General features: G+C 39.9%; 1 protein-coding gene across 9 annotated transcripts in view; it reads left to right on the forward strand.

Moving 5' to 3' along the window:
- Positions 1–5,311: 5,311 nt before the first annotated feature.
- The window catches only part of NFX1 (nuclear transcription factor, X-box binding 1), an 80,365-nt gene continuing 67,151 nt past the window's right edge, over positions 5,312–18,525 (forward strand). For 6 of the 9 annotated variants that reach the window (XR_005627411.1, XM_039708597.1, XM_039708602.1 and 3 more), the window contains exons 1-2: positions 5,312–5,428; positions 14,311–15,360. Coding sequence is in view for 8 of the 9 variants with exons in the window: in XM_039708597.1 (XP_039564531.1) it covers positions 5,404–5,428; positions 14,311–15,360 (1,075 nt within the window). In the remaining variant the exon portion in view is untranslated. Of the gene's footprint in view, positions 5,429–6,512; positions 6,629–14,310; positions 15,361–18,525 lie in introns of all 9 variants that reach the window. The other 3 variants (XM_039708605.1, XM_039708604.1, XM_039708598.1) reach the window with 3 other exon arrangements.

The raw sequence follows: 18,525 nt of genomic DNA on the forward strand, positions 1-18,525 counted from the left end.
TCTTTCAAATGCTGTATATAAGGGAGGGCTTGGGAAAGAAAATCTCCCTGTTGCCACATGAATTTGGGGGTAAGTGGTCTCTGTCTCCTGCCCACTGCCCCCACTATGACCTAACAGCAAATTGAGATGCAGATCGAGCTCTGGGTAGGAGCCTGAGACAAGAGGCTGTGAAATGCTGATCTTTTGTATAACATGTTTCTGTGTTACCGTTCTGTGAATAAATTGCTTTTTGGAACTCAACATCTGAGAATCCATGACGGAAAATCTGGGGTCAAACTGGGGAGGAAATCAGGTCTGACTGCATGTAAGTGAGGTCTGTCAAGTGGGGCCACCTTCAGCTCATTGGAGCTACTTGCTGTAAAGCAGTTTCAGTCCTAGGAGTTAAGGTCTCTGCCATTGAGAGTGTGACTACCAGAGAGTTTCATAAATAGGAAGACTGGGGAGTTTTCTTAACACAAACCAAACAGCTTTCATCACCTATTCAGGCCCATGGGGGAACCTGCTTATTTCTTCCTCCTTGGACAGCAGAGCTGCTACTTGCTGAAGTCTTCAAACCAAGGTGTGAGCTATTTGGAGCCATGTGGGTCTGGTATAATTTTCCAGCAGTGTGTAGAAGGCAACAGTTGCTGCAGGACACCTATTTTTGTCTGGACAAAAGGGCTATGTGAGGACTTCAGAACTTGTCTTCCATAAGCATGAAAAACACAGCACCTAAAACACCAGAAGCAAAGGCAGGATCTGCTTGTGCAGGATCTGCACCTCAGAAATCAGAAGTGGGTACAGAATTTCAACACCTGAAAATTCATGTCTGAGACTCTCATCAGGGCTACTGTCTTTTTACTGACACTCAGATTTCTCAAACCAAGTAATTGTCATTCTGTTCTAGTTTTTTTATGGTATTAAACCAACAGAATTGTCATTCTGTTACTAGTACCATGCTATTAGTACCCTACATTATGGTTTTCAGCTTCAAACTTTTTTGATAGTTTAAGTGCAGTTTAACTTATTTTATTTTTATATTTTACTCTCTGTCACTGTTTCCTGGACAAGACTCTAAATGATCTTTAATTCTATGTCACCTCTCAAAGTCCTTTCCCCATTCCTTTGTCCTCTGAGAAGGAGGAGCTATTTTTGTGTATAATATTTATCAATTTATACACTGTCTTGGTGTTATCTCTACTTACTCTCTACTCCTTTCTTAGAAAAGTTTAATAATTTGATTTTCTTTTTTTTCACACTACTGAGCATAGATAAGACATTTTCATACAACTACCTGTCTTGTAACAGCTCAGGGCTCTTCCTTTTAAGTGTGAAGGTGGGATGGCTTCTTCCCACATGTCCTGCTTTACAATGAGCTTCCCTAAATTCCATCTTTTTGCCTATATACCCGGTACTCAAAGATTCTTCTGCTTGCAGCTCTTCTCAGCCTGCCATTGCCTACATTTCCCTAAGTAACACTGCACTGTCAGCAGACTCTGACAGTGCCATTTCCAGAACCTTGAGAAATACGTTGCAGTGATCAGGTTCCAAAACACTTCCTTGTGGGACTCTATTGATGACTTCCTTTTCCTATGAAAAAGGACTATTGACTGTCTTATTTGCTATCTTTCATTCAGTTATTTACACCTGCAATTATTTATTTCTTGGCAGTGTAACTTTTAAGAGCTTTTGATGATTGACCTCTCCAAATTCCCTCTAGAAATCCATGGTCAATATTCCAGGATCTATCTCCCTTGGCCATGAGGGACTAATAAGTATTTCAGTAGGACTGTGAGATTGTGAGGCAGCTCTTCCCTTTACAAAAGCACTTATGACTCATCCCTATTACAACATCTTTATGCATCTGCTCGCCAATTCTAATCTATTTCAATCCGTTTCCACTAAATTGCCTGCTATGGACATCAGGACTGTACTTTTCTAGTTTTCTTATGGTATTCTTTTAAAATCATCCTTCAAGAGTCAGCTGTAGCAGATACAACCCTGCCTTCTGCTACCAAATCAGTTTTGTACGAGAACTTTTTCAGGACAGTTTGTAGCTCACTCTTGAATTCTTTTAGAATGGTTGGTTATATACTGCCTGGTCCTTGTGATTTATTAATTTTGCCTATATGTTCCATAACCTATATGTTACATATGGAATCTTTCAAGACACAATCCCTACTGAGTCCCCTCATAAAAAAGAAGAGCTGGCTTGGGAATCTCATCCATCTCTGCTGTAGTGAACACAAATGTAACAAATTAATTTAGATGTTTTTATGCTCTTTTACATTTCTTTCAATTTTCCTGGTACCGCAGTCTGTCGGGCAGACAGCCAGGGCCTGAAGTGTGTGTTTGAAAGGGGATTTATTATTAGATTTTATTCCTTATGCAAGCTATTCCTCAAATTATTTTAGACTGTCTCATGGTATAGTTTACTTTTTATCTGTCACAAGTTTGGATTCTATTTTTAATTTTATGCCCAAACCTAGCTTTTGGAAGGATGCTTCTAAAAATCTGTCCCCAGCAACAAGCATTTTTTAAAATGAAAGCACTTATTGGTGGATGATTTTTTTTTTTTTTTTTTTCTTGCCCATAAGGGCTTTATGTAAGGAAGGAAAGAACAAAAGAGAGAGAACATAACATTGTGCTGCAATTGACTGTGCCTGTGTGCCTGCAGCACCTTGTAACTCCTCCCTTGCCTTCTGGAGGTGTACACAGTACTGTATTAAACTACTGCTTCTGCCTGCAGGGATTGTAACCCCAATGGCATTTGAAATACCTAGGAACAGCTTATTTAAAAATCAGGAACTCCAGGAAATACTTCACACAAAAGAGTACAGTGTGTATGCAGGAGACTCATGCTGAACATCTAGACTTGTAGTTTATTGGCTGTGGTCCATTTCATCTTCCTCACTAGAATCTTCACATCATGACAACCTTGCTGTCTTCATGTCAAGGCATGTCCTGAGCAGTCAGTGACCCCATCATGGGCTGGTTTTTAGAAATGACTATGGGTTGATGACTAAATGATTACATGAAAATAGGTTTTTAGAAATGACTACACCATGATGACTGTTTGGAAGTGAATGTGTTTCTGTTAGAGATTTGTCCTCCTGGGCATGCATGCTGACACAGACCTAGGCTAGGGCTTCCCTTCCTTCTGCTTCCCTGCCTCATCTCCCCCTCTCCCTTGAAAGGCAAAGCTGTTTACTGTCGTCCCTGCTGCATATAGGAGATATAGCTGTAAGAGCCCCGAGTACATTTCTCCAATGCTCTACCCCCAACATCCTCCAGGTTTGTCTGGATGAGCTCACACCAACTTCAGAGAGCCTACCCTTTGTTATTTCCCTCACTGCTTTGAAACACCTGCTCTATTTCTGCCTAAACTATGTTGCAGGTATGCTTGTACTTAACCCCACTGACTTTTACCCACTGTCTTGACTTCTATCTTAAGCTGCCCTGTCACCACAGGCTTGCATGGCAACCTGTCGTGTTGCCTGGAGTGTTGGTGGACCTACTTCGCTCTTCTTGCTCAGGTATTGAATTTGCTGACTCTTAGCTCCCAGCTCTATCTTCTACATGGAGCAGTCTGTTCCTGCTACATCCTGACAGTCATACTGTTCAGATGAAAAGAAGCAGCCACTGAGCAAAGAAATGAGTGAAAAATGGCAAAAGGATTGGAAGATAAATATTCAAGCATGATAAACTAGAAACAAAATACATGTTTTAAGAGAGGGTGTATGATACAGTGGGAAGAACCACTATCCCTGAAGTGAAAACAATAAATTATGAGGAAAAGATAAAAAGGCTACTTTGGCTAAACTAAAGAAGAAACTAAAAACAGATGCCTGTAGAGAAATGCTGGGCAGTTAAGTTAGGCTATCAGGAATGGTTGGAATTGGCTCAATGCAAATTTAAGACAGGAAAGGGGAAAAAAAGCCAGAACTGTTTAGATAAAAAGCAAAATGGGGAACAAAGGAAAACCTGTGCAGACCTAACCATTAGCAATTGTGCAGCAGAACATACAGGAAAATTTGATTAGTGCTTTCCAGGTAGTGACTGGTTTCTTGGTGATAACAAAAAAAAAAAAAAAAAAGTGTGCATACTGAAATGTTGTGGTATTCATGAAAAGCAGTGTTGAAATTTTGTAGTAGTTTTATGTGAATATTATGGTCATATCTTTACAGTAGTGACAGAGAAGTCTATGGGAACTAGGGGACTAATGCAAGCTTCTTGACAGCAGCAGGAAAACCACACACCATCTCTGAAAGGATGTTACTGACACATACCTTTCTTTGCAGCCTTGGATGATCACCATGTTTACATACAGCAAAGCACTTAATATACATTCAAAATACATGACAAACATGTAGCATCTTCATAAGGCCATTGCCATACTGGTTTGCAAGCTTCCTTTGCAGCAATGGCATGAGTCTGGGGGGCATTTCAGTGGCTAATGTTTCTGCAATAACCCACAAATTCTTTAAGGTCTTTGAAGCCATGAACTTTGCCCCATGCATAGTAGCACTATGCATGCAGCTAGTGGAACTTTGAACGGAGAATTTCACTAGGAGGGTGGGGTGTGGAGGTTAAGATGCCAACAGGCTGTGTGCAGCAGTGCTCCTGAGGTGTCATTCTTCGGAGTTGCTGATGTTATAGAACTATGAGCTTTCTCTGCAGTCTCTGTAAAAATCAGCAGTTCTATAAGGCCTCTGAGCTGTTCAGTAGATGTACGGTAACCATGGCACTGCAGACCTCTGCAGGAAGGTGTGAATCATAAAATGGTTAAACACTGGTGCTGAAACCCGCAGTATGACGAATCATGCAGTTCTATGGAGTGTTTGTAGCTGGAACATAAGATTTGTCTGCAGCACCAGCTGCAGTATGGAAATCCTTATGTGGACTTTTTTTATGTCTCTGCTACCTCCTTCAAGATAGCCTGATAACAGATCCCTGCTTTCTATCCTGTGCCTAGAGAACGCACCTCTTTTACGGATGGAGACAGAGGGCTTAGCTGTCCTTATACCCACCCTCCTGCTCTTGGCCCGCTCAGCCGAGCTCTGAAATGCTGGTGACAAGCCGATTGCCAACCAAAAGGTCTATTAATTGCCAGAGCTAGTGTTTCTTTCTCGTTGCTTGTCTTCCTTTCTTCCTCCTTTGCAGTATCAAACAAGGTTTCCGATTTCCAGCTCTTTCCGGGTACGGGAAAACCAGCACTACAGCAGACACAACGCTACACAACCGCTTGTGCTCGGCCAGCCCCTGGCTCCGCCCCTCCCGCCTCGCTCTTGGTTCTGCTCCCTGTCTCGCCACTGCGGTGCAGGCTGCGTGCGGAGAAATAAGGCTCGATTGGTGGCGCATGCGTGAGCTGTGCGCGTGCGCGGCAGCTGGGACTCCGGACCGCGGAGTGGTGCTGGTGCTGGCATGGCGGAGGCGCGGCCCGGCTCAGGTGAGCGTGGCTGCTGCTCTGGGGCAGGGGGACTGAGACGAGGGACTGCAGGATTGGGTGGGCGCAGTGAAGGGGAGGAGCAGTCATCACTCCCCAGCGATACTAGCGGATAGAAAGTCGCGCCGAAGCGGTCGCCACCGAACGCTGGCTTGTCGAAGGGTGCGGGCTGCGGCACCACCTGTTGCGGCTGGCCCACTCTTGCCCGGCGCGACTTAGCCGTGCCTGTCGCGCCCAAAATGGCCGGGCTCGCCTGTGCCGCAGGGCCCGGTAGGAAGAACTTTGCCCGAGGAGGAACGTGCTTGATCCTAATATGGAACAAACGAATGTAACGTCTTTGGTAACGCCAGAGAAAATACATAAAGAAGAGCTTGGAAAACCTGTCTGCTGTCTGCCCACCCATATCCTTGAAACCAAGGTTTCAGGCTGCCCGCACAGGGCAGTGAAAATGACAACGTCTCAGGTCCACAAGCTGCTGTAAAGCCGCGTCATTTTGAGGGGTGTCAGAGGGATCTCTGAGTACAAGTCTTAGACATGCAGGAGGTTACTGGTTAGAGCAGGTGCTGCCTGTTCTGAGGAATCTAGGCAGGGGCTCACAGATGGAGGGTGTCTTAGGGACACGGCCGGGACCGGGATTGAGTGGAACATGCAAAAAACCAGTTTTTCCATTGTTTTGCCGTGCTTACTTACTTGTATGATACAGGTTCAGATTAACTTTAGGTTTATTAGTTGTGATTGCTGAGGAGTGGGGAGGAAACCTTTCAAGATCAATATTTCAGCCTTGCATTTAATTGTGTGTCCTGTATTTCAGGTACTTAACAATAGAAGACCTCTTACGTAATTTTGTCATGAATATGTATTTAGAAATAACACTGTTGCTGAGAGTAATCAATTACATTTAGCTTTTTCATCATGTTGCTTAATTTTACTGTAGTCCAGTAGACCTTATCCAGTAATCAATATCACATTGAGGTCAATTGATGAGCTGACTAATTTCATTATTCATAATTGTTGGATTTAAGTCAAGGGAAATCCTGTACTTCTGTGTTATAGGTGAAAAAGAAAGTATCATTCTCTATTTTTGCAGCATCCTGATGTTTATTCACATGAAGATTATCTACAGCCGTTGTCCTTAATAACATCCCCTGTTCTTGGCAGTCTGGCTGTCATGATGGAGAAGTTGCATGAGTTCATTTTTTGGTGGTATGAGAATGGGTCCACTGACTGCCTTGTTGGAAGTGAAATGGCTTGGGACGTGGTACAGAGAGCAGAGACATAGCTTCAGTAAAGCTGATGCAGTCAAATTTCTTCTTGTTTATTTATGGTTCATGCTGTCAGTCTGTGGGTTGACTCTGATTGTGAAATCTTTTTGTATAGTATATATGTATTGGAATAGAGAGTCTTAGATATACTGGGCTAAAAATTGCTTTAAAGCAGTAGATTAGTCTGCATGGGCCACCATTTCTACATTTGCTTTATAATAAAGCATAACAAAATAACACAGATATTGTTACTTGGGATTAAGTTCTGGAGTTGGGTCATTTTTTGTGCTCTCAGGAAAAATGTCATAGGTAAGTTTTGAATTGTACATGTGCAGTATTAGAATAGAAACTGGGTTTTGCACTGCAGGTTCGTGGATGGAGCAAGTGTCTGATTTTGAAAGCTTAAAATTGAAAGATGTTTCTGCTCTCAGAGTACAACAGGGGGTTGAAGAGTGACAGTTTTTGGTCACTACAGATGTGTTGCTCAGCTGGGATATTTTGTCAATAGTGAAGAATTATTGAGACCCAGGGAATGATTATAAAAGACAAAGAGGAAAAATATAAGCAGCAAAGCAATTGTATAATAATTGTTCACATGGATGCATCTTTCTAGTTTCAGTCCCTGTGTACCTAGAAGGGACAAATGTATTCTATATAGTAGCTGTTAATGGATTTTTTTCCCATCAGTTGCTGTAATTGCTGTTGAATGTAGTTTTGTCTTTTTGCCATCACAACGACAGCTGGGTGTTATACATGGTACAGTGCATCATTAAGCTGAAGATAACCAGGGAATTGCTATAAAACATTGCTCAATGTAAGGAAGAAGAAGAAAATGAAAACTTAAAATGTACTTGTTTTCCATATGCAAAATTTATTCTGTAGTAGGTCCTTTTGTTGGGATGATGAAACTACTTATGACAAAATCCTACTTTCAAATTTTCTTGCATGTCATCTTGAAATGGGCTGGCTAAAATTTTACAGGTCCATTTAAAGTGTGGATGCACTGAATTGGACATGAAACAGCAATATCAAAAAAGACAGTAACACCACACTGCACCAATATACACAGGGGACTAGCATGCACTGAATTGGACATGAAACAGCAATATCAAAAAAGACAGTAACACCACATTGCACCAATATACACAGGGGACTAGCACCCCTGCCAATATACACAGGGGACTAGCTAGCTGGGAAATAGCTTTGCGGAAAAGGTGAGAAGTGGCTACCCCTTGAGCACTGTGTTCAGTTCTGGGCTCTGTGTGTACAAGGAGGACCTGTGCATGCTGGACTGAGTCCAGCAAAGGGCCATGAAGACCATTAAGGAATTGGAGCATCCTTTACATGAGGAGAGGTAGAAAGAGCTGGATATGTTTAGTTGTAAAAAGTTTCAGATATTAGTGCTGTGTACAAATACTGAAAGGGTAGGAATAAAGAATATAGAACCAGATTCTTCTTAGTGGTGTTAATTTAAAGGACAAGAGGCCACAGGTATAAAACATACAAAATTCCAGCTGAACACACGGAAAAACCTTCTTACTCTGAGAATGATAATAACACTGGAACGGGTTGCTGAGAGGGGTCATGGCCTCTCAGTCCTTGATGATACTCAAAATCCATCTGGTCACAGTTATGGGCAACTGACCCTTTTTGGGTAGGATTTTTGAACTAGGTGATCTATAGAAGTCTCAAAATGAGCCATTTTGTAATTTTTTGGTTAGGCTGGTTTTGGGTTTTATTCTCTGTTAATTTCTGGAAAGTGTTGTAGGAAGGGAGCATATCTTTATGACATGAGCTAATACAGTTGAAATAAACAATGAGTTTTGCACATGCAGATTGTTTTGCCTGGAAATTGGTTGCACTACTTGAGTCAATAAGCCTGAAACAATGTACTCCTATTTAGGAATAAATTAAACATTTTGTAGATCTGTGTCATCTTGAAAATAATAAGATGCAGTAGGTGAATGTATAAAATGATCAGAGAAGACAGAAAATATAAACTTGGTAGTCTGGTTTAAAGCTTCCAGTGCTATGAGGAAAGCCTCAGATTTCCGTAATGGACTATTCATTTTTTGTGTGTTTGTAGGTTTTTAATTTTTTTTTTTTTGGTTATTGCTCTGTTTAATGCAGGCATTTTAAGGGCTGCAGGGAGTGTCCTCTGTGTAACTTGCGCTTCATGTGCAGGTAACTGAATCATCTCGTCTGGTAATGCTGACACGAATAGATTGTTGTGTGCATTTTCTACTGTCATCTATCTTTAGGTGAAAGAATAGGTTATTTGAATTGCTTTAAAAATGAAGGCATCCATCCTGAAAAATCAGCTTTGTCTTATAGGTGAGAGACAGTATATAAATAGAACATGTATTAATAGAATATTCTCAGTGGAAAGGGACTCACAAGAGTCATTGAGTCAAATGCTTGATTTCACACAGGGCAACCTAAAAATTAAATAAGATATCTAAACACATTATTAAAACAGTTCTTGAATACTGAAAATCTTGGGGTCATGACCACTTTCCTATAAAGCTTTTTCCAGTACTTGACCACCCTTTAATTGAAGTTTTTCCTGATACTCTCCAATCTGACCTCTCTGTAACCAAGCTTTAAACTTTCCTTCGCTTCCTATCACTGGCCACTGGGGAGAAGAAATCAGCAACTGCCTCTCCACTTGCTCTCATGAGAAAACTGTAGGCTGCAATAAGGTGACCCCTCAGTCTCCTCCAACTCAACAAAGCTAGTATTTTAAGCTGCTCATGTAATTTAGTCCTTTTACCATCTTTGTTGTCCTCCTTTGGACACCTAATATTTTATCCTTTTTTGCATTGTGGAGCCAAACACACAGTACTGAAGAAACTGTTTTTGCACACAGTGCAAGACACTATTTTGGCTGAATTTATGGGTATCTCATTAAAAGCAGTCAGTTAAAAGATGTCTGAACTCCATTTAGAAAGAATGGTAATAATCAGTATTGTTGGTTTCATTCCAGTTTTATACTGATAGGAAACTTGAGAACTTCCTTTCTAGGAATTAATTTAAGAAGAAAGAAGTACTAAGTTTGATGCCTAAAGGGCTGTTCTGTGGACTGTTATATTTTTTTCTGATTAACTTTGTCAGTATATTTTTTCTCTCTTATACTTGTTTTTAATTATCAACTTCATATTAGTTAAAGTACATTATGTAATGGTTCTTAAAAATCTAATTGAATATAGCTTCCTGAAACTGTTCTAAAATATGTCACTTAGGCATAATGTCTTTAAGTGGCACCTTCAAATGTCATCCTTAATATATTCATAAAAAAGTACCTAAGCTATTAGTGGCACTGTTCCCAAGTATAGGCTCTGTTTTTGAAGATGAGGTTGTACTTTTTGAAATGAGTACTTACTAATTTGCTTCGTATTTTTTAATGTGTTCTTATCAAATTATTTTTCTGAAAGATTGTTCACAAGGACTACCTCTTTGCCAGGGCATTTTGGCTCTGTTAATGTTCAAGGGGCTTAATGCTGTGGTATAACAGGCATGAAACCATATTGTTTTCATATGCTTTATTCTAATTCAAACCTAAGTTCCTAGGGATGTTAAAATCGTAGAATCATAGATTGGCTTGGGTTAGAAGGGATCTTAAAAGTCATCTAGTTTCAACCCCCCTGTAACAGGCAAGGACATCTACCACTAGACTTGCTTATTCAGAGCCCCATCCAGTGTGGCCTTAAACACTTCCAGGGATGGGACCTCTGCTTTGGGCATCCTGTTCCAGTGTCTTACCACTGTCACAGTAAAGATTTTATTCTTTATATCTAACCTAAATCTCTCCTCTTCCAGCTTGAAGCTAGACCCCCTTGTCCTGTCCCTACATGCCTTTGTAAAAAATCTCTGCCCATTTTTCTTGTGGGCTCCCTTCAGGTACTGGAAAGTCGCAGTTAGGTCAACTTAGAGCCCCTTCTCCAAGTAGAACAAATCCAATTCCCTTAGCCTTTCCTTACAGGAGATATGCTCCATCGTTCCAGCCATCTTGGTGTCCTCCTCCACACTTGCTTCAATTCAACAAGTTGATGACCTTCATGTCCTGGGGAACCCCATAGCTGGATGCAGCACTCCAGGTGTGGAGTACTCAAAGCAGAGTTAGAGGGGATGAGTCAACTCATTTGACTTGCTGGCCACACTTTTTCTGATGTGGCCCAGGTTGCAGTTGGTCTTCTGGGCTGTGAGCACATGTTTTCAGGTCATGTCTGCCTCTCATTCACCAAGTCTTCTCAGCAGGGCTGTTCATCCCCCATCCTTTATTGAAACTCAGGGTTGCCCTGACCGAGGTGCAGCACTTTTGCCCTTGATCTTGTTTAACTTAATGAGATTCCTGTGGGCCCACTTCTTGAGCTTGTCCAGGTCCTTCAGGATGTCATTCCATTCTCAAGCTGTGTCAATTGCACCACTCAGCTTGATGGCATCTGCAAATTTGCTGGGGTACAATGTATCTCTTTGACTATAATTAATGAAGATACTAAACAACAGTGGTTGCAATACAGACCCCTGAGGGATGTCACTTGTCACTGATGTCCATGAGGACTCTGAGCTGTTGACCACTACTCTCTGGATGTTCCTTTCCAGACAGTTTTTTATTTGCATAATAGTACACCCATCTCTCTGATTGAGAGAGCAGGATGTTGGGAGAGACCATATCAAAGTCTTTACATAAGTCCAGATAAATAATATCTGCAGCCCTTCCCTTGTCCACTTATGCAGTCGCTCCATCAAAGAGAGCCACTATGTTGGTCAGGTGGGACTTGTCCTTGGTCAAGCTCTGCTGGCTGTCCCAAATCACCTCCCTGTCCTCTATGTGCCTTATTGTAACTCCTAGGAGGATCTGTTCCATGACGTTCTCAGGCACAGAGGTGAGACAATACAGAAGTTTTTTCTAAAGGTATTATGATATTCTGTGTTTATTTTATAGAAATACAGGCTAGACTTTAGCTTTGGGGCATCCCTCTTACTATGAATTTTTGTGTATGTATATGTAAGCATGTCAGAGGCAATTTCAGCCAGTGTTAGCTACTTATTATTTCACTTTTACATTTATTTTGCGGTTTTTTGTCTTGGCAGACAGAAATCAGTTTTAGTAGAATTTACCAGTCTGGAATTTTCTTCATTATGTAGAAGCTGACAGCAAGAATAGGAATCTTACTGATGTAAAAAGTTCTAATGAATTATACATATTTTGGAGGTGCTTTTAAATATCTGAGTCCCAGTTTCTAATTTTTTCCTGAAGACTTTTTCCCTGCAAACCTATTTATTTATTAAACTATAGCTGTCCATCAGACTTTTAATTTTAGAGTGTACAAAGAAAACTTAAAACAGCTAATAAAATGGGTTGTTTCAAATAAGGTTTGCATGTAATTGTAGGATTGCATTCTGTTTTCAGATCAAAATATGTGAAATTTAAGTAGTCTATGCTGAATCACTGCCGTTTACAATTGCATAGTTTACAATTGTACTGCTGTTTATTAGTGGTAGGAAAGAAACTGACTTAACACTGCGAAAACTGGGAAATAAGCGTAGCTGTAGAAAATAAAATGGCAGCTTTAAATTTGCAATTCTTTGCACAGGATACATATGCTGAGAAAAATAGAATGTTTCTAGGGAAGATGCTTTCAGTCCAGGATCTTTAATATGTATAAGCCTAATGTTGGTACCTAGTAGGGTCTGCAGTCCTAATGATAGAATAGTTCAACTGGGAGGGACCTACAATGGTCATTGAATCCTGACCTGACCACTTCAGGGCTGACCAAAAGTTGAAGCATATTGAGAGTGTTGTCCAGTTGCCTCTTGGACACTGGCAGACATGGGGTATTAACCACTTTTCTGGAAAACCTGTTAAAGGTTTTGACCATGCTCTTGGCAAAGAAATGTCTCCTTATGTCGAGTCAACACCTCCCCACTTCTCTTCCTTATCCCCCAGCGGGGAGGTCACAGCTTTGAACTCTTCCCACATGTGCTGGCACTGGGTACCAGGAAGAAAAGATCAGCTCCTGTGTCTCTACTTCTTTTTTGCCTGAACTAATTTAGCTTTTTCACTGATTGTTAATTCAGTCTTGAGCTGTTTTGAAGACCAGACTTCTGTTTTTTTCGTTTTGTTGTCTCAAAATCAGATTAGTATTTCAGCTTAAAAAAACCCCCAAACTATTTGTATTTGCCATTTGTGTTTAGTTTGTTTAGTTTATTTATAACATTTAATACTGTATAGAGTGGCATATAGTCATATATAATATACTATATTAATAATGTAGACTATCTTGTAATGTAACATTGTAATGTTAATACATATGGTTATAGTAAATATAGATAATATTAAATTGTCTCTATTATATAAATAATATATAATATAGTTTTTGCAAAGACAGAAATCCCCAAAGTATTTTCAACTGCTCTTTAAAAACTAAAGTATGAATTAGGCAATGTGGTTAAAACATCCTGAAATGCAATTTTAAATTCTTAATTTTTATTAAGGTTAAAGCTTCACTTCCACAAAGTTGTATGTTATAGTTTTTCCTTTGGCTACCAACTTCACATTGCAGCTATGACCATTCCTGGAGGTTTTGAAAAAACCTTTTTTCATTTAAAAACAAATTAAATTAGTTGGGGAAAAAAAGCATGTTAGTGCCTTGAAATGTTCTAGTTTATTCTTCTCTTCAAAATGTTAATTTCCACAGTCTTTATTGAAAAAAATAGTAGGTAGTTCAGGAACCTAGATTGCATTAGCCTTTTGGAGAGTTTTCTGGCCTAAGTCATGGCCTAAGTGTTTGATTATCTCTTTTAATTGTTATGAACCAGGAATAAATTGCACTCTGTCCTACCATGTGAGGTAACCTGCCCAACCAGTAAAATGAAATCCATGAGATCTCCATGAGATGTTATTAACTACTTTTTTTTACGTTACTGTGTAAATTTTAACCAATTTGCCACAGCCAATTAAACTATCCCCGATATTCACCTAATAATAAAAAAGCAGGCAGACACTACTGGCACAATGTTACAGGAAATTGAGTAACATAGGATTTATCTTTCTTTTATCTAGAGGCATGGAAATTACAGAAGACTGCTGCGGTAGAAGCATGGTTCATGTTGATAGCCTCAGAAAAATAGTTTTGCGCAGTCCTGTGCCATTTCATATGTCTGTCTCTAGAACAGTATAATCACAATTGATGCAAATATTTTCTACTGCTACTTTTAATTTATATTCAAAATTTTGTATAATTTTCAAATCTTAGATGTAGACGTTGTATTTAAAGGACCCATTTTTTCAGTTTCTTGTATTTATGTAAACATGCTAGGAAAAACTTTAGATGTTAAACACTGATTATCACACTTGCATGTCTTGTACTCCTTTGAAAGTTTTCTTTCACCTTTTATTTTTATATTCTTAATTCTGGGTTATCATAGTTCTGTAAAGATGACAAGAAAGCTTCTACAAAGCACTGTATGATTCAGTTCTAGTTTCTGGACACTTGTTTCCAGTTGTTCTGTCAAGTGTGGGATTGAAGGAACTTCTGGACCTTTGCGTGTATGGTAATTTGGTTGAAAAGAAGTATGTACTGTTTAAGTTTTATAAATTTGTATTTATTTATGTTTTAGGTACATTGAATTTCAGCCCTGGTGCTGCTGATTCCATTCCTGGAGAAGGACAACTGACAGATTTAAACTGGGTAAATAAAGATAGGAAAGACTCTAACAGTAATCAGAATAGAAGTAATATACCAAGTCCTAGTCTGTATTCTGAAAGAGGTACAGATTATGAAAGCTCTTCCACAAAGCATCATGGCTTTTATAATCTGGAAAGTCAGTATGGGAATTCTGAAGACTTCCACCAATATTTTGGTACCAGTAAAAGTTTGAAGAATCGCAGCTTGCAAAGCCAGAGATTGCAGAGATTAAGAAATGATAGCACATGTGCTAGAAATAAGACAAGGCAAAGTACTACTGATACTGCTGCAGGTCCAGGAATTTCAGATGCTGCACTAGTACCTGGTAGAAGAGCACCTCCTAGAGGATACAGTGATTTTCTCTCCTCAGAGAGTGACAGGGAAGTACCTAATGCAGATAGCAGAGGGGCAAAGCCGAAGAAAACACATCTGATACATATATCTGGGAGAGGTTTCAGGGAAAAGGGAAAGCAGATACATGACCGTGAAAAGCGAGTGAATTCTAAACAGAAAGTAGAGCTGTTTGAAAATTTTCCATCTTTGGATTTGACGCAGTCTGACTCTTCAGAATCATCTGTTGGAAAGGCATTCTGTGATGCACCTTTTGGAAGTGGGGATGAGCAAAAAGGCTACAATAATGTAAACAAAAGATATCCCCGGAAGCCTGTGTGGAATAAACCCCCAGTAGATAAGGAGTGTCAGAAAAGACATGATTCTCACCGTAATAAAAATACAAAAGTAGGTAAGAAGTCTTCTGTTGCGTATACTCCAAAAGATAAAAATGAAAGGAAGAAAGAACTCATTGCTCACAAAAATGATGAAAGCTTGACCAGTGAAATCAGACATCAGTTGTCTGAGTCTCTCAGGTTCAGTGGAAGGAAGTTCTTGCTAAAGGGGGATCAAGTACCTTCACTTCATTTCAGCTGGACCCAGTACTGGAAGAAGCAAAGTGATGTACCAAAAAACAAAGAAACTCATACAGGTAAGTTTTTGAGTCTGTCCTGGACTCTCATACGAAAGATATGATCTTGAATAATTTAAGCAGTCTTTGCTTCAGCTCCTGCCTTGAGTAGCTGAAGAAGCTTATTATTTCACATTAAATTGTTATTGGGATCAGAGGGTAGAAGTAAATGTAGATGCATGGATTCTGTAAGTTTACTAGAGAACAGCAGATTTTGTTTAAAGTTTTTTCTGTTCTTGCTACCAAACTGCAAACAATGATCTAGTCAGGTACCATTTTAAAATGTGTATATTGGAGTAAAATTCTGAGCATTCTAAATAATGGGACTTGAGATGGATAGTGCTGAAACTGAGTTTTGCAGAATAGGTCTTTTAATGTTTTATGTAGAAGTAGGAAAATGCCAGACAGAGAAACGGTATTCTACTTATAATTGAATTTTATGTGTTTTTTAATGCACCTTTGATGCCTTAAAGAACCTATAAATGAAACAACACATACTTCCGAGATAATATTAGTATAGAAGGTAATGTAAAAGCTGGTCTTCATTGGAGGCCTCCATGGGCAAATATGGAAAATGTCCACAAACCTCTCCCCCTGGGTGCATAGGGTATTATAAGTTTAGTAAATTAGCATAATTGACAAAAATCACCAATTAGGAGCATAAGTGGTGAGGCTGTTCCCCCCACAGTTCAAGACTGAACCTTGTTGATGAAAATGTGTCTCAAAGAGCTGTTTCTAAAGCTTAGTTTCTAAGGAGAACCAAGATAGCATAGGGGTCTTGGAATGTGTTTTGTCTTTCTGGCTATCACAGGGGGAAGTACTGGGGAAAACTAGCTATGAATGCAATAATAGGCTACAGAGCTCCAAATATGTGTGTGAAGAATACAGGGAATAGAAGAAAAAAGACAAAAAATGTTAGGCATCACCTCAAAAGGTAATTAGAAATAGAGGCAATATCTGGATACTATTTTTGGAAATTTGAGAATAGAAATGTGCTGTTGACAGTGTAAACCAGACACACAGTTTTTTCCTATCTGTCTTGGTTTGAAAAGACAGGAGTCTGTGAATCTTAGTGAATATTATGCTGACTCATACCATTAGTGACTGAAAGCATTAAATGGAGATCAGCTTAATCTCTTCAGGGCTATGATACTGGTTTCTGTTTCAACAACAGCTTAGGTGGATTATTCTTACTGTTTTGCATAAGCTTAAGCATTAAGTGTTAAGAGGCTTAAATGTTCAGATGCAATAAGGAGAAACACCAAGGATTTTATTTATTTGGTATTTTACAAAGCATCTCAACCTTACCTTTTGCTGCACAGAATGATAGGGATGGGTAGACTAGTTCCAGTTATCTTAACTGTGATACCAAATCTATTGAAGACTTCACTTCTCAGCATCTCCTATTTCACAATTGAGAAAGTAATAGCATAAACAGGAAGCATAGGATATATTTAGTTGGAAGCTTTCTTCTCTTAGGAGGATCAAGATCTTCTCTGATCCTCTCTAACCTAAATAAATTAAATGTCATGCTCCTGGGTTCTATTTGAATCATAAAATTGAAAGTACTGCAGTGTTTTTCCCAGCATTATTATTAAATGAAAAACATCACATGCAATAAACAGAAAGATAAGTAATAGTCTTTCCCAGGGAACTTAAGGAGCTTCCCCCTCCAAAACAGTAATTTATTTGCATGCTTTATTTGGGACCTCTTTTGGAAATGCTCTTTGCCAGTGTTTTCAGGGAACTAGGATTGTGGGTTTTTAACTATTTCTGGGACAGCTACAGTTTCTGAGTATGGTATAGCTTTAATCTTCTGGAGAAAAAAAGTATGTTTTACATGAGAATATCCCTTTACAGCAGATAATAATTATGGGATAACAAGTAGAAATTACTGTTAATCCTAAATGTTGTGGGGCTTGATGCATGAGGACTAGAAAACAAATTTGAAAATCATATTGAGGAGGACAAACAATGTTAACACTTGCAAGCTGTGGGCTTGCTTGCAATCAGATGTGGTACAAGCACATTTTGAATTGACAGTGATTTCTGTCTCTTATTTTCCTTTCTTCCTTCATTATGGATTTGAACTTTCCTTTTTGTTGTGATCTGGTCTAATCACAAAAGAGCAAAGAGAACTCTCTGAATAAAGCTGAATGTACTTGAGTTCGAATGTTCACAAAAATGAGATTAAAACACAAGGTTAGATGTTAATACCAAAAAATTATATATTTTATTTAATAGTAAAAGAGGCAAAGAGAAAGAAATAAATAGAAAAAGGGGGCTAGGAGGAGAGGGGATGCGGAGAGTGACAGAGACAGATTAAATAGAAACATATGATATAACATATTACCCCTTCATGGGTTCCAACGACGTCTTGTTGTTCCCCTCCCTCTCATCTTCTTGGTGGTGACAGTCCCCTGCTGAAAAGTATAGAATCCAATGGATCAATCATGGACCAGGTGGGAATGCCCAGGTGCCTCCCCTAAGGGGGGCAGGTTTGACCTTGGTTGCCGGGGTCGGCTGTTACTTGTCTCTGCCCCAGCACGGGAAAAAGTGGTTCTGGGTAGGCCGCGCTCTCGAAGAAGGACTTGGTGCCTGCAGGACTGTGGGTCTGTTGCATCATGTTGCATCATGTGCAGTGTTCTCTGGTGCAGGGTCTGGGGACCCCTTGGAGTGGGCCTTTGGTGGGCCATGACATCCCATCTGCTGTCCCTCACATGGATATCTGGTAGATGTGGCTTTCTCATGATGGGGGGCCCTGCAGTTAGGCGAGTCTGTACAGCAGCTGCATGGGTATTCACTGCCTCTGACTGGAGGCTATGCCACACATCCAAAAGAACTTCCTCCCTTCCTCCTCGGTTTGGTGTCAGGGTCTGCGCAAGTCTGGCAGCAGATAAACCTGGGGCTATAGCCTCACCCTGAAGCTTCTGGACATCCCTGCCATGGATGTATGCTCTTCCAGTCTTATCCATCATTTCCCAGATGCATTATCTCTGCCCCTTAGGCAGTTTAACTCACAGTTGAGGGCCTCAGCCCAGAGACCTCATTTAGGGTGCAGTGGTCTTCCATGCAGTTTTTGTTACACAATTTGCTATAATAGACAAAAGTCTTTAATAAAAATGTTTAAGCCATAAACCATAACATTTCCGTCTCTGATGCTTGTATTGGCACAATGTTAAAATG

This window comes from Passer montanus, unplaced genomic scaffold (genome assembly GCF_014805655.1).
Source record: "Passer montanus isolate IOZ18808 unplaced genomic scaffold, ASM1480565v1 scaffold208, whole genome shotgun sequence".
Lineage (NCBI taxonomy): Eukaryota > Metazoa > Chordata > Aves > Passeriformes > Passeridae > Passer > Passer montanus.